Raw genomic sequence first — 20,109 nt, 5'->3', positions numbered from 1 at the left:
TGTTACAATGTTGATAGTGATGGCAATATAATAAATAATGCAAGCCTCGACTTCTTGAAGAGAGCAAAAAATAACTCCTGAAAGCTCTTCTAAATTTTTTCAGGAGAGTCATGTGCAGCTCGCCTGCAATGGGCCATTCCAGTTGAAACCCATACATACCTATGGAAGCCACTGACCTTAATCTCTCACACAGGGGGTGTAGATATCAAATGTAGTCACCCATTCAGGTAGCCCCATTTGAAATTCACACTCCCTGTGAGGGAGATAAGGTTATGTCTTCCATAGGGGATATATGGATTTCAACTGGAGTAGCCCCATTTTCAAAACTCAATCAATTGAAATCACTCCCCTAACAGCTCTCCTAAACATGCTCAGGAGAGGCATACATACATCACCTGCAAAAGTTAACCCAATGAGAACTACCTGCCGATTGGCCAAAAAAGTTTTCATTATCAATTGGCCCAATCAGCAACATTGTTAGAATAATTTCACCACACAAAAAATTGGGGTGAATTATTTGCAAAGCTCCATTCTGATTGGTGATTAAAGTGAAAATATCATGTAATTGACCAATCAGAGGCAATGTTAGATCGGCAGATAGTGCTCAGGGGGTTTAAGCATGATCACATATCTATGCTTTCACTCTACTGACTACAGCTGCTAAGTCCGATTTACAAAAAGGGATTTATAATCTCTAGAAATGACTAGAAGAACTAGTGGTACAAAAAACATTTCTATCTCATAGAAATATGTAGTAACAATATTAATCTAAGAAACAAGTACTGTGGAATTATGGAATTAATTTCAAATCTAGTCTTAACATTCACAGCCTGTATAAACTTGTTCTTCCAAAAGGGGGGAAATTAATTACATTTTAAGGCAATACAAAAATAGTCATTTATCTTTGTCTCGGAGCACACTGAAAAGGGTCACAGTATAGACAAAAATATGCACAAGTTTTTCCCAACACTTGGACCTTTTTCCATCTACAAATCGATATATCAAGAGTTTCAACACAATATTATTGCATTCATTTAACATGTGTAATCTGATCTTTGCACCAGTTTGGAATACCAGGAATCCACCAGGAGTCCTTCACCTTCTCCTTATAATGCGAAAAGTGACAAAAAGACATTTTGTTGAATGCCTACAAATTTCTCAATGAGTGATTTGCTGATAACAACATTCTGACATTTTACCATGAAGACAGCTTGACCTTTCTTTCCTTTATATAATGTCAGGCTTCAGTGTATTACTGTACATGAAGATATAATTATAATGTCCTTCACATCCATGCATTTCTCCATCCATGGTTGATCTGTTTTATTGCAGCATTGTGATCTGTGATCACACACAAAGTGAACGCAATATACACACACTTTTTCCAGTATAAACTTGAATATAGTATTCAGCAAATTCCTTCCGTGGTGTCCATCTGCTCTTTTTGATTATCGCATAAAAAGAACTAGGTCACGCGATGCTACACAGCTTGACCAGTGAATGAGGTGCTGATGTGAAGATGACATGATTCAATTAGCCAATCAGAACCAAACTTCTGTGTTTATGCCATAAATAGCGCCAAATGGCAGACCACTGAAGAAACTTGCTGAGAACTATAATCACAGATATGTAAATATTACAGGTATCAATTATGTCCAGTCCTTGGATCATCCGCCTCTCAATTAACACAGGACTGTGTGTATACTTTGCTGTGAATGACACGCACCTGTTAACACAATGCACCTGTTAACCTCTCTGCATAAGTGAGCTTCCAATTATACACCTGGGTAGGATGTGGCAAGCAAAGTACAACATTATTTACTACTCATCAGGCCTTTCACAAATTTGGCTGTTGCTATCATGTCCTCTATGGGTGGAATATGTGATCTCCATGATTTCATCTGAACGATTCCTTGCTTGGTTACAGCCTACTCAAATGTCATTAAATTTGCTGGAGTCTGGAAAGAGTTGAAACATATATTATTTTTAAATGTATCTACATGTAACAAGAAAAAAAGCATCCAACTGGGCAGAGGCAAAAAAAGCTTCCAAAAGATCAAAATTACTTGATATCAGAAAGACATTCCTAGCATTCAGAATGCAATTTGGTGTGTCTGATGTGCTCTCAGGCCCCACAAGAAATACTGTGTAATCATTTGATATCCGATGCCTGGCTGAACACTGAAACATTTTAATAACCAGTCCTCACCTCTGAGATTCATGAAAGTTTAAAAGTTGGCAAAAGAAATATAGGAATATCGTCTAATTTCATTAACAGACCTGAAAATCGCCTTTGTTGGATAAAAAAGGCAAAAAATGCTCAAAAAGCTGAAAAACAGCATAACATGAAATCATGGTAAAATAGCTCAAATTGGACTGAAAATAAAATAAAATGCCTTAATTTGAGCAAAAAAAAAGAACAATCAGCTGAGGTGCAGCAACTGATCTTGGCATTACTGTTGTTAACCTACTCTTACCTTTGGACCTTTGTTCTTTTTGGTAGCTTCATCTAGATGTCTAATCCATTGGCAAGCTGCTGAGTATGCATTAGCTTTGTATTTGTACGAGGTCCCTGGGAGTAAAGAATAATAATACAAAGTAATAATATCTAGAGCATTGCGTGCAACAGATGGTAATGATAATATTGCTTTGTTTCTTTGTTATTAATTTCAATACTAAACAGAAAACTTTGAACTGGTTTTTCCTGTTTTTAGAGATAACAAAAGTAGACTATGCTTTTATTGATGTTCAAATAACAATAGTCTCTTCTTTCAGTGCTTTTCATATTATAAACAATTCTTTTTTAATTTTTTCTATTTTGGCCAATCTCAAAATATAATCAAAGATTAATTATTTCTTGTTTATTGTTGGAAGTATTTACCATACACAAATTTGAGAAATACAAAAGTATTATGTATAGAAAATTCACACACTCCTATATCAAAGCAGCCAATCAGAAAAGCTGTTAGAAAAGTACGAAACATGCATTGATTGTGTATATTGTGCACTCCGCGTACTACCGGCAGTGTTTCGTGCGCGTTCGTGTCACGTAGGATTGATTCATTTTTTCGGGCGGGTTGATGCATTTAAATTTGGTTCTATTTTCCAACATTTTTAGTGATATTTTGTTATATAAAAAAGAGAAAAATGTTGTGGTTTTTTTCTTCTCGTGTATGAAATAGATTAATAAACTTGTATTACTTATTGCTCGAGAAATAAGACAAAATAATGTACTTACGCTGATGCTGATGCGTCTAATGCACTCCCTCCTTCGGGGCTCGTGCATTAGACGCATCAACATCAGCGTGCATGCATTATTTTGTTTAATTTCTCTCCCAATAGGTAATACACGTTCATTAACCTATAATTAATGAGATAAAACCAAACCAAAATATATTCTTACCTGAACTTGCATCTGTTAATAAGATGACATTATTACTCCTTGTCTCTGGCAGGATTACCATCCAATCACTGATTGATACTATCTTACATGGCTTGGCCTTAAACTGCAACAGGAGCAAAAACATTCATTTGAAATTAAATCAAATAATAAATTTAGCTTCAGACGATCTAAACAAAGTAAAATCCCTACACAATATGCATATAGGGAAATATATTTAATACCGGAACTTCCTTCTTAAAACTTTGCTACTTGTGTCTGGAACTACCTAGGCATCTGACACGCTGGACTGGTCATGTGATAGATGGCTAGGTACAAGTAAAAAATTCATGTGATTTTGCCATTTTTATGACAAAATATTCACTAAAAATGATGAAAACATACAAGAAAGTATAAAGGCACCTCATCTAAAGAAAATGAATATATCCTACATAATGTGAATGCATTTGGAAGTACTGTGTGGTTTAAACAGAGCGCATGCAAGTGCAATGATACATTTTCAATACACTCTACATTTCTTTCCAGCTGCTTTTTTGATTGGCTGCCAAATATAGGACTGTATGAAATATGGACAAGCCAGCACTTGCTGAAGTATCTGTATTTGAATACAATGGACCATTTTTAACCCAAGACTACTTTGTGGTGATTGAGACAGCCTTGAATAACAAAATTGATGCAAACAATTACACAGCAAGTTTTACTTACATCATTTCTATCATGACCTCCAAAATGTTTAGCTCCATAGTGTACTAGATTAGTGCCCCATAAACCCACCCAAAATCTTGTCCATGATGTCACCTGAAAGACAAATGAAACATTGGTGTTATTGTTGTTACCTTTGTGTGTTGCTTATTACCCATGTAAATATATGCAAGTGATATAAAATGATTCATCTGAACTTATTAGGTTATTCCAGTTAAAATCCATACACCCCTAAGGAAGAAATCAAGATCTCCACACAAAGGGGGGGGGAACATCGATTCCAAATGGAGTCACCCATTTAGGTAACCCGATGGGAGAATGAGGTCATGTCTTCCATGGGAGGAACAAACAGCCCATTACTTAAATAGTTACCTATACTATCACTACTTTCCAAAGGAGTGAACCTGATGATGATGTTTTGGATCCTGTAGTCATTCAAGATGGTCATGTTTATTTTCCCATCACATTTTCAAGTTACAAAAGCTATGTTAGCATGAAATTATTTGGGAGCTGGTAGAACATATATACTGAATAAATTTAGATTACAAATGACATAAGTGCACTTGCTGGTGTATAATTCTAACTTAATTGTTATCATATCAGAAATGTATTGTCTCATTTCAGAGATTAAAAGCAATGCACACATCTTAGTTTTTTTAATCTTACCTTGTGTGCTATAATATTATGTGGTATTTTTGAGTGCAATAGCTTTTTGTAGCTGGTGCTAAAATAGCACAAATAATCAATAGTAACTGGAAAATCAAATGACAATCTTTGTATGAGTTATAAATAGTTCTATATATATTTCACATCTATTCATTCCTTATTGTGGATACTATGACATGAAGACAACTTACTGATAACTTTCTACCATTTTTCATCACAGATTTCCTTTTTAAGTAACCTGAAAAACAAAAGCAAAACATCTTGATAAAGTCTGGATTTCACTTGACATATCACAATGCAATGCAATGCAACATAAATAAATGGATAGCTGCTATGTGTATATCAACAGTGATACTGCCAAGCACCACAGCAAGTCCATGGTGTTGGTCACAGAAAATTTATACTAATTATAATCAGTCTATACTTAGGCAGTCGGACTACTTGGTAAAGGGCTAAGGTGTACAAAAAAAGTGTGATGTAAGTAAGGCTTTGTAAAATAAGAAACTATCCTCAGTTTTGAAATTACATCCGCACACTTTACAACACAAAATACTGAGATCCGACGGTGATCCATACAGGAATTCTCGATGAAGATCAAACAGATTGCTTTACTCACCTTGTAATGTGAATGAGTTCTGTGGTACCTCTGGTATACCACAAACCAGGTCCTCACAACTCTCATTTAATGGTCTAGAAAAGAAAAATAGATGAAATCAATATGAAGATAAACAGTGGTATTTGATTACTTAACAGTTCCAAAAGAAACCAAATCAAAGTCTTGGATCATAAAGATCTTTGTTAATATGTAAACAAATACAATGTTTTACACAGTTTAGGATTGTAGCTAAGGTGGGCAGCAGTGGGCGGTGGAGCCCACTACTCACTCCTGGAGCCCACCACTGAAGGTTCATTTTGATGCTAGAGCACACCACTCAAAACTAATAAAACATGTGTATTTTACCCAATTTATCCTTAAAGTGTCCACTTTTGTTGAAATCTTGCTAAATGAATCAAATTTCGTAAATTGTCGCCCGACACTCAATTTCTGCTAGCTACAACCCTGACACAGTTAGACAAGTATACATTTGGCACTGTTTAATTCTCTCACCAAATTTGCAAGTGCAATCCTCATGAATCTCTTTCAAGATTCAAAGATTTTTTTTAGTTAGAGTATCAGTATAGTCTTACCCATCAATCCAGACATCAGCATCATCACTTAATTCTGAACCGCTACTACATGTACCTGAAACATATATCACAATGAGCAACATGTCATGTTTGGTCATAATATATAATGGTATTAACAGCTATAAACCAAGTTTGGTAGCAATATATCGTCAGCCTGCTACGATAATTGCCCTGTCATTTTTTGTAAATTTGAGAACAAAGAACAAAATGTGTTTCCAGCATGCATCAGTTACATAATCACCCTTATTATTTCGATTATTCCCTTTCATTTGTATCATTATCATTTGTTCTTGTACAAAGATTGGTGAATATGTTTAAATGCATGCTTTAACCATAGTTTGTACTTTGTTCTCAAAATTACAAAATATGACGTGGGCAAAAAGTGTAGCAGGCTGACGATATAGGATTTGCACTGATCATATGAGACAAATTTTACCCAAAATCTAAGATAACTGAAACTGAACTGAAATATAATGGTTGACAGACACACACACTGATTTTACAAGTTGATGACAATTTATGGAGTCTTACATGGTTGACGGACACACACACACCCACACTGACTGACACACACATGACTCATGCTGCCATAGGGTGTCTCCTTCGGACGATCTAAAAAAAGAGCAAACACAGAGCAAAAGAAATTTGTACTCTGCGTAGCTTAATTTACCAATTAGTAAGTTGGGAAAAATTTCTTTACCTTTGTAAGGTCAAAATCTATGAAAAAACACAATGTTTTTGAAGGAAAATTAATGCTATTGATATATGTGCACATCCATATCAATACAATGCACTTGTCGGCTGCTACATGTGTCTCATTTCACATAATAGCTAAGAATAAATACTAGACTTATCACAGTAGTGGAGGTCACTTCAAATCATCCCAAGTCACATGGTTTTGGAATACAGATAACATTTCTTATACAATTTGACTGGGGGATGCTTTGAAGTGACCCACACTTGATATGAGTCTGGTATTTATTCCTAGTTATTATGTGAAATGAGACACATGTAGCAGCCGACAAGTGCACCGTTTTGATATGGATGTACACATATATGTTATATATTATCACATTTTTAATAAATATTATACACACATTTGTAGGAGTTCGCAACACAGTGTTTCACGCTTCTGCCATCATCAGGCAAATGAACACACAACGAAGACCTTTTCAAATCAACTCCATAACATCAGCAATAAAATAAAATATGCTCACGCAAAAGCACACCACCGATGGCCAGTTATGCATATCGAACAAACTGCAACTAGTGCAAAGTGTTACGCCCAACAGCTGTAGGCAGATGGTTTCGGAAAATTGATCTGAAAAGGCTTACATACCCTATAAACATTATTTTATCTCAACATGGTTCACTAGTTTATTTACTATTATGGTGACATTTATATCAGTTCAGTTAAAAAGTGAGGTACTTGGATTGAGCATTTTTAAGTTTATGACTGTCATCTTCTCCTGGCAAAGATTGCATAGTTCCGATTTATTTTCTCATTCTTGTGTTAGATTTACGGATTATTATATCTCATTTGATAGTGAACTCTTTTCTTTATACTTGAGTCCCCAAATATTGATATATTCTGAATAATTACTTTCTTCACAGAATTCTATTTTTGCCTTGATATTGATATATTCTGAGCAAATTCTGAATAATTACTTTCTTGACAGAATCCTTGATTGACTTACCTATGGATAATCCATTAATAGAGCCTTCTACAGAGCTAGTTGACACTACTTGTCTTGGTCCTATTGATGTGTCTTCTAGTATACTATCATCTAATAAATGCCTAGGCCCATTAGCACCACCATTTGTTACACTGAAATCAGCAAAACAACGGTAATAATGTAAGTAATGCAGCCTTTAGCTGCGAAATGCACATTTATAATAAACCTTGAATAATAATAAAAAAAACTAATAAGGAAAGTAATACCAACATAGTCAAATTATTATGATTAGCGATAGAAATTAATAGGTGTCAGTGGGACATGTTTATTGGACACAATGGGCACTCCTTCCTTTCTTCAAATACCTCTCATTGATTCATTACATGATATAATCATCTGAGTAACCAATCAAAATAGAGCTTTTAGATCTTGTAGCAATTTCTCTCTCAGCCGTACTGATTATTCTTACAATATCTCCGATTGGCTCAAAACAAGATACAGCCCTCTTTGCAACCAATTACAATAGTGCTTAGAGATTGATAATTTGGCTGGTAGAGCTCATGAGATTAAGAAATCATTTAAATATCAAAGTCACATTTTGACAATCAATTTCGGGTTAGTTCTGTACCTTACTCATGGTCGACACAGATCAGTCAAGATAGTGAGTAATGAAAGTTTATTTCATAGTTGCAATGTACAATTATTGTACACTGCAAATATGAAGTAAATTTTCATTTACTCACTACACTTAATTGGGCTATTCCAGTTGAAATCCATACACCCCCTATATAAGATATGATCTTAGTGTCCCATACAGTGGATGTAGATTTCAAATAGAGTCATCCATTCAGGTAACCCCATTTGAAATGTACACTCCCTGTGTGGAAGAATAAGCTCATGTCTTCCATAGAGGGGTGTATGGATTTCAACTGGAATAGGTCAAATTTGCCATGGCAAAGGGATTTTTTATCATTTCTTTATGATTACAATGCCTCATACCAACCTGTAAAATATTGTGTTACATATAATATGGTAATTAACTAGCAAAATGTACTTGAAATGATAGTTACATATTATGATACATGAATATGATTATATATGCGAGTCAACAGTTTGGTGCAACAATAATATGATAAACAATGATGTGACAAATATGCGTGGCAAACAAAATATTGAACAGAAAAAGAAGAGAAAAGTTTGCAGCCTCAGCCCCATGGAGAGTTGGGATACATTGTATTTTAGATGATTATGATGTTGCTCATGAAAACAGTTTATGCATGCAAGCTTCCCATCATGCATTGTGTCTTCCTAAAGACCATGGACCCAAGGTGACATGTAAAACATGCATTAACCCAGAGCTGCCAACATTCTGAAATACGTTTTAATATTCTCAACATGTTGCATTTCCCGCATTTAAAACCGTTATTTTCCACACTTTCATGTATAATTTAAGCATTTTGGAAATCTTTGGTATTTTTTAGTAACATCAGTTAGCAAATAACTGGAAAACAGCTCTGTAAAACCTGTTTCACCTTCTTGCACAAATTGGTCATCAACAGTAACTGTAGCTTGCATAAGATTGACAGGACTAGCAATCAGAAAAGGAAATGACATTTTCATATTTTTGGACAAGAATGTTGAGTTTCTAGTTTTTTGACATAGAAACAATTTCTTGTGTACCAAATAGTTTGGTCTATCTATCTTTGCCTCTTCCATATTATACTCACCTATAGTGATTGACTGCTACTACAGTGTGTGATATAAAGCTGGAAAATAAATGTAATAGGGTACGTTTTTACCATACATTTATGGCTGGGATGATTGATATTCTTATGCAAGCTGTAATCTGATCAATATTTACATCACCTTTTTTCCTGCATTATAAGATTAAAAAGTCACTCCCTGTTCTGTGGTGATAATTTGAGTTACAGGAGGGATGTCGCTTTTTCTTCAAGATCATGACCGGAGCAGGATTAAATTGGAGCAAGTGGGAGGAATCAGGACTGAGGTAATTTGTCAAGCGGGATTGTACTCCTGTTGACTCTGTGTTTCTTATAATATGTCAAAAAAGTAGAGATGACATGAGATTGCAATTTCAATATTGTTCCACTATGCTGTCCTTTTGTATGTGTAAGTATAAGCATTAATAAGCTGAAAATCAAAATCATATTGCACATGTTTGGGATATTCCAAGCTTCAAAATCTTATATTTTTCAAAGTTTATACTTCCGAATCTTATATTTTCAAATCTTATATTTTCAAATTTCTCAGGGATAAGGGAGTCAACAGGACTATCCTTTTTTTTCTGGAGTGGGTGTGAGCATTTGAAATATACATCCCCTCTATGGGCGATTACATACATATCTTCCATAGAGGGTATATGGATTTCAACAGGAATAGCCCAATGTGCCATTGCAAGCAAGCATATTAAGTGCACCCCACCTTGTACCAACACATCGGCAAAGTACAAAAGGGTAGTGACAGCAACTTAAAGCGATATTACATCCTGCGGTGCCTTCTTAGTGTGCTTAAAGTAAATACACTGCTTCCCATGCAAAACAAACACATAATAGCGACTGACACATTGGCATAAATACAACACATTATTTCACAAAATGGTGGAATTCACTTTGGTATTTTGGTATTATTTTGAACATTTTCACAGGGTGCAAGAAAAACACTGTCAAAACATTTTGTGAACATCTGATTATGTAACAGTGTGTGCTCATTATGTGCTAATGGGTCTATAATAAGCTGGTATTCATGTAAGGGATCTACTTTACTTCTGGACTAAAATATTCTTGGCTTAGTACAACTGAGAATTAATTTCCTTACATCATCTTTATTTCAGTTATGATATAAGTTGGTGTCAAAAGCATATCCTAAAATACTGGTAAAAATCCTGAAAATCTGAATTGTCCTATACTTTTGTACAGGTAAGAGGAGATTAAAATCCCGAATTCAGAATTAAACCTAAAGATATTAGACCAAAAGATTACAGACTCAAACTTGCACCATAACTCCATGGTATATCCACTATCTAGGTTTGTCACAGATGAGATCAAAATAGTGTACCTCAGGCATTTATCAGCTAAAGCCCGGTATAGAATGATAATGATCCTTTTTATCATTCTATATACTAAGCATCTTTACACTATAATATTTTGCAGTCAAAATTTGACGAGAGCGTATTTTAAGGGTACATTGGGTATTTACTGCGTTGGATAGCACTTGTCTCCGATTGGCTGCTAAAACAATCTGCTGTTGCCGAGTGGAAATTTATGAATGAACTTTGCACCATACGCATTGTTAGCTCTCTTTGCAACATCACGGCAGTATGCGCTCGTCAAAGGTTTACTGCAAAATATTGTAACTATGAAAGTTTGTGCACATAGCATGCTTATTGGTACATTATGCATTAGATGCAACAAAAACAACAACTTTACCATGGCGAAATAATTCACAGGGTACACTATTTTGCCACACAAGCATGGTGCAGTCAGTACTCCTTGTGTCTAATTTCTTTGGATTGGATACTGTTTTCTTTATGAATACCAGCCACAATGTCGTACAGTGTTTTGTCAAACAACTAACCAACCAAAACAACATCATAATACATATACATCCTATGATATAATGTAATACTCACTTGGTCCCTAAACTTTTTGTTTTTCTGTGGCCTGGAACAAACCTGGCTGTAGAATTTGGTGTAGCAGGAGTCGACTTACCCGGAGATGAAGTTGCTCTCTCTATAAGATGGAGAAAAGGGGGCATAAACACAACCATTACATTCAAAGTGTTATAAAAAGTACAGTATTTAACATAGGCAGATTAAACCATCATGGTAAGTTAAGAGAACAGTTTCAAGAACAGCTGAATCTTTTAACTCTTTAATTTATTTATTTATTTAAACTTTGTTTAGACAAGGTAGCCCCTTCAATGACAAAGCACTGATTTCCAAGGAGGCCCTACACGTACTTAACATAATTAAAACAATGCAGCAAAATGTGAGAAACAAATGTATACAAAAATAATATAAATTAAAACTAATTTACATGATGTCCATGTACAATGATAAAAATATTTACAAAAAGAATACTATAAACATGGCATAATTTAGTTGTAACAAATAAAGCACACTATTGAGTATTAATGTCTGTTGATAGCATACTCAATTGTGTTGAGTGTTTCTCCAAGCTACCTACCTAATATTGCATCCATATCTTCTCTTGACTTGGATAATGAAGTTTGTATTGTGGGTTCTATTTGGAGAGATAATCTGAAAGCAAAACACCAATTAAATTGACTTAAAACACTACAAAACCATGAAAATACATTCAAAACAGTCCTTTGTGAGCATCTTTCAGCTTGTATAATTGTCCAATTTGATTACATCATATTTTTACCTTATTACTTATGTCACTCCCCACTGATTACAAATTTTCTTTGGTTTTGAGATGCAAAATATATAACAAACATTTTCTTTAAAAATCCAACAAACATTTTTCAACTCAAATATTTTACATGGATAGTGAGAAAAAAGTTTCCATTTTCAAATCTGACCATCTCAAAAAGGCATGAAACATTTTTTTTACATTTTTTACATGTTAAGACGGGTAGAAAAATACCTGAAATCGGGTTAAATCCTGAAAAGTGACACCTCTCCATTATGATAGGGAAAAGGCATGATAAATTTGGGGATAAGTCTGTCCAGCTGAACATCCTCTTTTAAAGAAATCTGTTTGTCCAGTCATTTGTCACTTACATTGATTTTGAGATACAGCTGAAAGATTCAATGTCTTTTGTATTTCATTGTTCTAAGCAAATTGCGATGAAATTTTCAGCAAAAGTAAAGCTCTTAAACTAAGTGCTCAATGTAAAGAGATTTAAAAAGTGTTTTGATTTTGTACGACATACGACTCACGTTGCTTGATGGCATCACATGTTACATGCATATATGCATAACCTGATACAAATTTAACAACTAGTTCATGGGTTTGGAATATTTAAGCCTCTTATGATGTCATAGTCATATTAACATTCATGTTTTTCTCGTAAACATGTTTGTCTCTAATATGCAAATATGCCACAGCTAGCTAGTACACAGCTTTAATAACGGAGCCTCTTCAGATGCCATGAGTCATAGTAACATTCACCGTGGTCTGTCTGATAAACAGATTATGAGTAGATCACAACTTTCATGTAGTCCTATAATTAGCTTTACCTTCACAACCGTGTGATCTAATAATACAATCTACAAAACAACATCAAACCTTTATGGGAGCAGTTTATAACAGATTTATTTGTTGAAGTAAAATACCATCAGAGCAACCAAACCCTTGAGGGTACTTAAGTTTGGTTTGGGTAGGGGTAAGCTGCCAAGAATTTGAAAGTGGACCCATCAATATAGCAATTTTTAAAGACATTTGGACCCATCCATATACCAAGTCAAATTTTTTGCCAAATTTTACACAAATTGTCTTAGTTTTTTACAAATTGTTCCATGGACCCATCCATATTCCGAAATTGGCATAGAAAAAGGGGTCATTGATATACCAAAAGGCTGAAAATGCTACCCATGTTTGCGGCACGAAAAAAGGGTCATTGATATACCAAAAGGCTGAAAATGCTACCCATGTTTGCCTGCCCCCCCCCCCTGTACCAAACCCATGATTTGGTAGCCTTCATGGGTGGGTTAAAGGTGTCTGACCAGATCAACAGCCTTATTCCCCACTTTATCATCAGAAGCAGCTAATATTTTCTTCAGAATCCCAGTAAAATATTAGGCTGGACATGTATAAGTTACTTTTACAACTTTGGCTGTTGCAACATTTGACCATATTCTGTTGTATAAAAGCAAGAAATATACACTGATCACACTTACTTATAATTGTCCTCTTCTACAAACTTCTGTAACTCCTCAATATATCGGACAGATTTGAGGTAGTTCTGTACATGTGCTAGATACTCAAACTCATAATGTGATTGCTGGAATTCTGATATTGTACGTAAAATATTATTCATCTGAAACAAAGGAAAAGAGTTGAAACATTTAAATTACTTTCACAGTAGTATAGACTATCTATGGTCTCTTTGAGATGTGAACAAGAGTTGGGTTTCAGTTCTTCTAACAAATATTTTCAACATAGTAAAAAAATTTGAAACATTAAACCAAGTGTATATCTCAAGAGCCGGTGGGCCAACAGAGAGGTTGTTGAGGCGATGTCGCAAGTCCACCAACTTGTAAGTACAGGACTTTTTTGGGTGCTTTCAGCATTCAGCACAAATGAAAAACACTGCGCCAACGCAAGATAACAGTTGTGTGATGTACTGTGCTCTTCGCGTAGCGTCCAACACATGTACACACAAATCGATTTGTACCCACAAGATGGCAAAAGCAGGAATAATCTCTACAGTAGCAGAGGTCTAGCACCATAGAGACACATGCCTCCCTCCCCTAATTGAAGGGGAAAATTTTGAAGGGAAAAATGAGAACATTTTCATTGAAAAAATATGAGTGCACCCCCACTAGGGCGCGGTATACATTACAAGGAATTAATATATTTCCATGCTCCAATATCTGGTGGAAAATTCTAAAAGTTTGATCAGCTTGTAATTGGAGGGCCTTATAACATTGCGGATTAATATCAATATATTTTATTTGGAGAATTGTCTTGTTACATCTCGCCAGAAGCATTACACATTATTAACTGAAGTCCTGTACTTTATCTACTTTCTTTAATACGCAAAATATAGACCAGACAGATCAACTATATCACTCTTAACATGGGTCTACTTTTCGATGTAGTGATAAAAGCCTAATAACTCCTGCCGATTACGAACTGATCAAAGTATAGTATTTGGTTTGGACTTACCTTTGTTGATCTATTAACACTGTCCATTCCTCCCGTACTTGGGTGAGCTACATCTATATAGATCAAATCTTGAAGATACATACCTGAAAAAACAGAATAACACCAACTTTTTGTAATGTAATGCATGTTTCAACAATGCTCTCAAATGCTTTCCACAGGAGTAATTTGAGATATTCATCACTTTTCCAAATTAAAATTTTAGAACAGACTTCTTATATGCAGATTAGATGATTTAGCACTTTTCAATCTTATCTTTTATGTTCAAATGTCTACAAATTATTTATGTGTTAAAGATTACTTAGTTTGTGAGACTAAAGGCATTATTACATGTTACTTCATGTTAGTCAGGGAATGAAAACAAGGTATCATTGACCAGGGTTTGAACCAAGGACCTCTGGGTTTTTAGTCAAGTCCTCCTACTAAGTTAACAAGGAAGCATGCTTTTTGCTTTTAAGTGTTACATCTAATTACTTGTACTGGCAGAGACTAACATACCAAGCTGAAGAGAAATTTCTCTACCAGGGAACTTCAGATATACTTTTTTTCTTGATTACAATTCTTTTTCACTTACCTAAAAATGGTATGCATGGTAACCTTGCTGAATCCACAAGATCTCTTAACCGTTGTCTATTCTCATCCTCTGATAATAACTCTGCTAATTTGTCATAAGTAGCTCTCTCTTTTCTATGTAATAACTGCAACATATAAATAGTAATTTGTGAACAGAAGATATGTGCATAAACTGGACATTTTTTTTAAACAAGGCTCCTGTTAGCCACCACCTACTGTAGCCAGTCCATTTTCTTTATCATGGTTTGGTATTTTTTTTAATATTTTATTTCACTCTTATTTTTTCTATTAATTTTATTTAGCTTCTTTTCGTTCTTCATTTTTGTTTAGCTGACAAGACTTTTTTACTATTGGGCTTTGCCTAGCTTCTTGGTTAAAAGTTATAAATAAATCATGTGTATAAACAAACCTTGAAGTTCATTTGTAAGTAAATGCAAGAATGGCATTGGTTGTAAAGATCAAAGCAGCAAACTGACTGTTTTCATACCATGCTAATACATGCGTGGGTTGCATGATAAATCTAAATTTTGCATTTGGTGGTGTAAATATATTTATCTGCAAGGGTTTGATTCCCTAGTGATTACATTCATTGAGAGTTTGATCAATTCTTGCTATTGTGAAGATTCTCTCAAAATAGATTGGCAAAAATGAGTGGGCTATTCCAGTTGATATTCATACACCCTTTGTGGATGATATGACCTTAATCTCTAACACAGTGGGTATAAATTTCAAATGTAGTCACTAACCTCTTTTGAAATTCACACTCCCTGTGTTGATTATTAAGGTCATGTCTTCCATAGGGGGTGTATGGATTTCAACTGGCATAGCCCAATTTGGATTCTTCTAGAACCACTCATATAATTTCAATGCAGATTATACTGGTGAATATCTGTTGATTCTTATGCGATCTATTTCATGAATCTGCTATTGGCAAAATGTGATGAACACAAAAATCTTGCATTTTCTTAAAACACCATATCTCAACATATGACGCATGACTGTGTATAGAGGCTTGCCACGTTTACCTTACGGAAGCTTAGTATCACACATTTAAAAACAAGTGAACCAATTCAAAATCAGAGATGTTGTATGAAAAATTTCCAACTTCTATCGCTATAATATGCTTCTCAACCAGCAAAAAAATGAACTTTTCACAAAACTCCTGTTCTCTACTTACACTCCATGTCTTGGTGAGTCTGAATATCGGAGCACTATGAATCGCTGATATTACTGCCATCAATGAATGGAAATTGTTGATTTCATATAATTTCTACAAAATGAAACAGCAAGAAAGTATGGTTAGAATCAAATATCACTGAATATTTGGTCAGTGCCAGAACCTCAATTTAGGTGAAAAAGAGGCTAACTTATTCATAACAATGGCAATGCTGTTTCACCAAAAAGCAGTGGCAATGTTAGGGTTAACATAGGCAAATATAGCAAGCATAACTATTAACCCTATGAGAACTACCTGCGGATTGGCCAAAATGAATATTGTGTTCAATTTTGAACCAATCAAGGAGGGTATTAATAAGATCATCTATAAATGCAATTTTGACCATAAAAAGTTAAAAGCATAATCATAATTGGTAACTGAAATGAAAATTACAAGTTATCAACCAATCAGAAGTGATGTTAGATGACCAGTAGTGTCCAGGGGTTGAGAACAATTATTTGTTAAATAATAGGGGAGGTTTTGAATTAATACTACTGGCCAGTGGTTGTGAATGTGACAGCTTAGGTCAAAGCCAATCATATGTATGACTTCCATCCAGGAAATATCAAAACTATCATACACATCATGTTTATCTATGTGGGTGTACAAAGTGAATCTTTTAGCTAGCACATATATAGTGTACCAGTGTAGCCTTACTTTAGCATTTGTTAATATTAAATTGAACTTTATCATCATCAAAATATTACTCAGCAAAGCTCACTTTGATATAAACTTGATTAGTTAGAAGCATATTTATTTTACTCCCATTACCAAAGCAAAAACAACAACGTGTAAATCTGTCAGTCCTGTGAACATTAAATCATTTTTGAACTTAAAAAAATATCAAATTGTAGCACCATCTTCTATCATTATAAGAACAGTATTAGATAATAAAATTTAACTTTTAAGTTGTATTTTATTACAGAGGTGCACCCCATTTCGACAGCCTCGTCCCCCATTTTTTTCATCAAAAGTGAGATTAATGTTGGTAATTGTAATCAAAAGCATGTACTATCCTATGGGGCATTGTTATACACATTTTTGCTTCTCATATCGAAACCGCTGGAGCAATAATATTTTAATGGTAGGCCTCCATGTAAGATAGAAAACAGGAAATGAAGAAATTCATGTCATGCTCCTTTAAAAGTCTTTCATTTAATAAATAACTAGCCCAAAATGTTTTACGTACCTTTGCTACTTTAATGAACTGTCCCAAGATCTCGGCTCTGATCTTGAGTGTCTGTGCTGTTAGTATTTCTCTCACAACCCAGAAAGTAACCTTGTGTGGAGAAAAACAAGATAAAAAGCTTTGATAAGAACCATGATTGATACAATAGCGACATCCAAAGCTGTTAGTCCATATTTAAACTGCAATGTTATTCACGATGAACTAAGCATATTTTAAAATAAATGAATAAACCGTTAAACAACAGTTACTGAAATGCAAAAACAACTATAAGATATATCTTTTACTTAGCAGTTTGTAATAACCCCAACAAACGTGCACTTATCGTTTAGTTATACGGTGGATATCTTGTAAAATATCCAACTTCACAGAACTCATAGTAACAGGTAATTGAAGTCATTTGTTATCATGAAGATAAACCAATCAGCCACTTGCTAGGAGAGGGCAAATGTCCCATGTCTACCTGGTAATGCCACTGTGCCTTGTAATCCATCTGTTAGTGCCTGAATTTATTATTCAGCTGAAAATTGTCTACATTTTAAAAATCCAGTTGAATTTTGCAATTTGGCCTTAATCTGACAATATTATTTGACCTTTTCCAATTTTTATGGATGAAAATGGCTGGATCTGTAATAATTTAAACTGTTGAATTTGGTTGGAATTCAAAGCACAGTGGGGGTGTAATTTTCAAATGGAACAGCCCATTGAATCTCATAAGTGTCTTTCCTGGCTTTGTAAGCAGCATCTGGATCACAATTTGAAGTTTGGAGATAATCCCATCATAGGTGGTCTCTGCTCAGCAAAGGAATTGCCAACAACAAGAGTTTTCACTTTAAAAGAAGTCTCAGCTGGCTTTAAAAGCTGTCATGGGGTTTGTTGTGCTTGTTCTTGACGTACCCTGGTACCAAAGCATTGCATCCTCAACATACAGATAAGCAAACATTTCAATTGGAATAACCCATTTCAGAATCAATCCACTGACATTTGATGCTTTTTGCTTGATCATATTACATATTCAATTTCAACTTACATGATTGAATCTCCTAGTAAAATTCACAACATTTGGACATAGATTGTTCTTCTCTTTTCCAGACCAAGCACAACTACTCAGCTCCTGCACACACAAAAATATAAAAAATACAAACAAATCATAAAAATATAAAAAATACAAACAAATCATTAAATACACAAGAAGCTCAATCCATTACTGATAAAATAAAATCACAACTCACAACAATTACCGTACTGACGCGAGTATAGTCCCACCCCGTTTTTGGGTGAACATTTTTCAAAATTGGGGGTGGGACTATACTCAATTTCAAAAAAAAAAATTTTTTATTTTTTTTTTATGTTTTTTTTTTTTATGTTTTTTATTTTTTCGGTTTTGTAGTGTCCCTAGACCTAGACCTAAATGCTAGGATCATTCATGGTTGACCTAAAAAAAAAAAAAAAAAAAAAAATTTCAAGATATTTTGTATTTTTAATATGAAAATTGATAATTTGTATCCATGTCATAGTCTATTAATGATTTCAAAATGCATTGAATTTGAATGCATTTTTAAATCATTAATAGATTATGACATGAATACCAAGTATCAATTTTCATATTAAAATACATAACATCTTAATTTTTTTTTTTTTTTTTTTTTTTTTTTTTTATTTTTTTTTTTTTTTTTAATGTTTTTTTAAATTTTTTTTAAAAATTTTTTAAAAATACCAAAAAATTTTTTTTTTTTTTTTAATTTCTGAAATTTTTCGAAAATTTGGGGGTGGGACTTTACTCGAAGGTGGGACTATACTCGCGTCAGTACGGTAATTGAAACCTAAATACTATTATTCTCTACACTGTATATTTGACTAGATAAAGATGCAATAAAAATAACACCAATATTTTGACAAGCAATAAGTCTAATGGAGTGAAAGATATTGATAATGTGGAAGAACATTACATTATAATCATATTGCTGATGATAGCATGACATGATATCACCCTATCCATTAATATATCCTGTACCCCCTGGCTCTAGCTTGCTATTTCTAGATTCAATTAACCTGATAAAGCTATAGTAATGTCGAATATGAGCAGGCAAAGTGGGGCAAGTGCATTTTGTTTTTGAATTCATAATGTGTTGAAATGATTGTAGCATCTCTAGCATACTCATCTTGCTGGCTAAGTTCTTTAAAATCCAAGAGAATGACATTTCATCATTTGAATGTGTTGGGTACAAAACTCATCCTCAACACCTTGAGGTCAAATTGTGAGCTATGCTTAGTGAATGGAGGTTATTACAATAAACAATACAATAAACGGAATTTATATAGTGCCTTAGCATAAGTATGAACAAAGCGCTTATTGAACTGTGTCATTGGGAATTGGACATTTTTGGCTTACCCCAATGAGAACTACCTGCTGATTGGCCAAAATGAATAATGTGTCCAATTTTGAACCAACCAGGGGGGTATTAATAAGATCATTTGCAAATGTAAGTTTGACCATAAATTGTTTAAAGCCTAGTCATATTATAGCGATTGAAATGAGCATTTCAAGTTATCAACCAATCAGAAATGCTGTTAGATGACCAGTAGTGTCCAGGGGGTTAATAGATTTGCACTATATTTCATTTCAGCAA

The 20,109-nt window shown here is 34.2% G+C and overlaps 1 protein-coding gene across 4 annotated transcripts in view; it reads right to left on the bottom strand.

The window, feature by feature from the left end:
* Positions 1–1,915: 1,915 nt before the first annotated feature.
* LOC140138113 (ras-specific guanine nucleotide-releasing factor RalGPS2-like) overlaps positions 1,916–20,109 on the bottom strand; it is a 65,465-nt gene continuing 47,271 nt past the window's right edge. For 2 of the 4 annotated variants that reach the window (XM_072160010.1, XM_072160014.1), the window contains 18 exons: positions 18,510–18,593; positions 17,483–17,572; positions 16,255–16,347; positions 15,079–15,202; positions 14,508–14,590; positions 13,517–13,656; positions 11,838–11,911; positions 11,282–11,381; positions 9,360–9,398; positions 7,654–7,784; positions 6,488–6,568; positions 5,957–6,011; positions 5,385–5,458; positions 4,960–5,006; positions 4,106–4,198; positions 3,404–3,506; positions 2,478–2,572; positions 1,916–1,958 (listed from right to left, as the gene is read on the bottom strand). In XM_072160010.1, the coding sequence (XP_072016111.1) occupies positions 1,929–1,958; positions 2,478–2,572; positions 3,404–3,506; positions 4,106–4,198; positions 4,960–5,006; positions 5,385–5,458; positions 5,957–6,011; positions 6,488–6,568; positions 7,654–7,784; positions 9,360–9,398; positions 11,282–11,381; positions 11,838–11,911; positions 13,517–13,656; positions 14,508–14,590; positions 15,079–15,202; positions 16,255–16,347; positions 17,483–17,572; positions 18,510–18,593 (1,536 nt within the window). In that variant the 3' untranslated portion in view covers positions 1,916–1,928. The remainder of the gene's footprint in view (positions 1,959–2,477; positions 2,573–3,403; positions 3,507–4,105; positions 4,199–4,959; positions 5,007–5,384; positions 5,459–5,956; positions 6,012–6,487; positions 6,569–7,653; positions 7,785–9,359; positions 9,399–11,281; positions 11,382–11,837; positions 11,912–13,516; positions 13,657–14,507; positions 14,591–15,078; positions 15,203–16,254; positions 16,348–17,482; positions 17,573–18,509; positions 18,594–20,109) is intronic. The other 2 variants (XM_072160013.1, XM_072160011.1) reach the window with 2 other exon arrangements.

This window comes from Amphiura filiformis, chromosome 17 (assembly GCF_039555335.1).
Source record: "Amphiura filiformis chromosome 17, Afil_fr2py, whole genome shotgun sequence".
Lineage (NCBI taxonomy): Eukaryota > Metazoa > Echinodermata > Ophiuroidea > Amphilepidida > Amphiuridae > Amphiura > Amphiura filiformis.
This window is presented reverse-complemented; position numbering and strand designations above follow the sequence as displayed.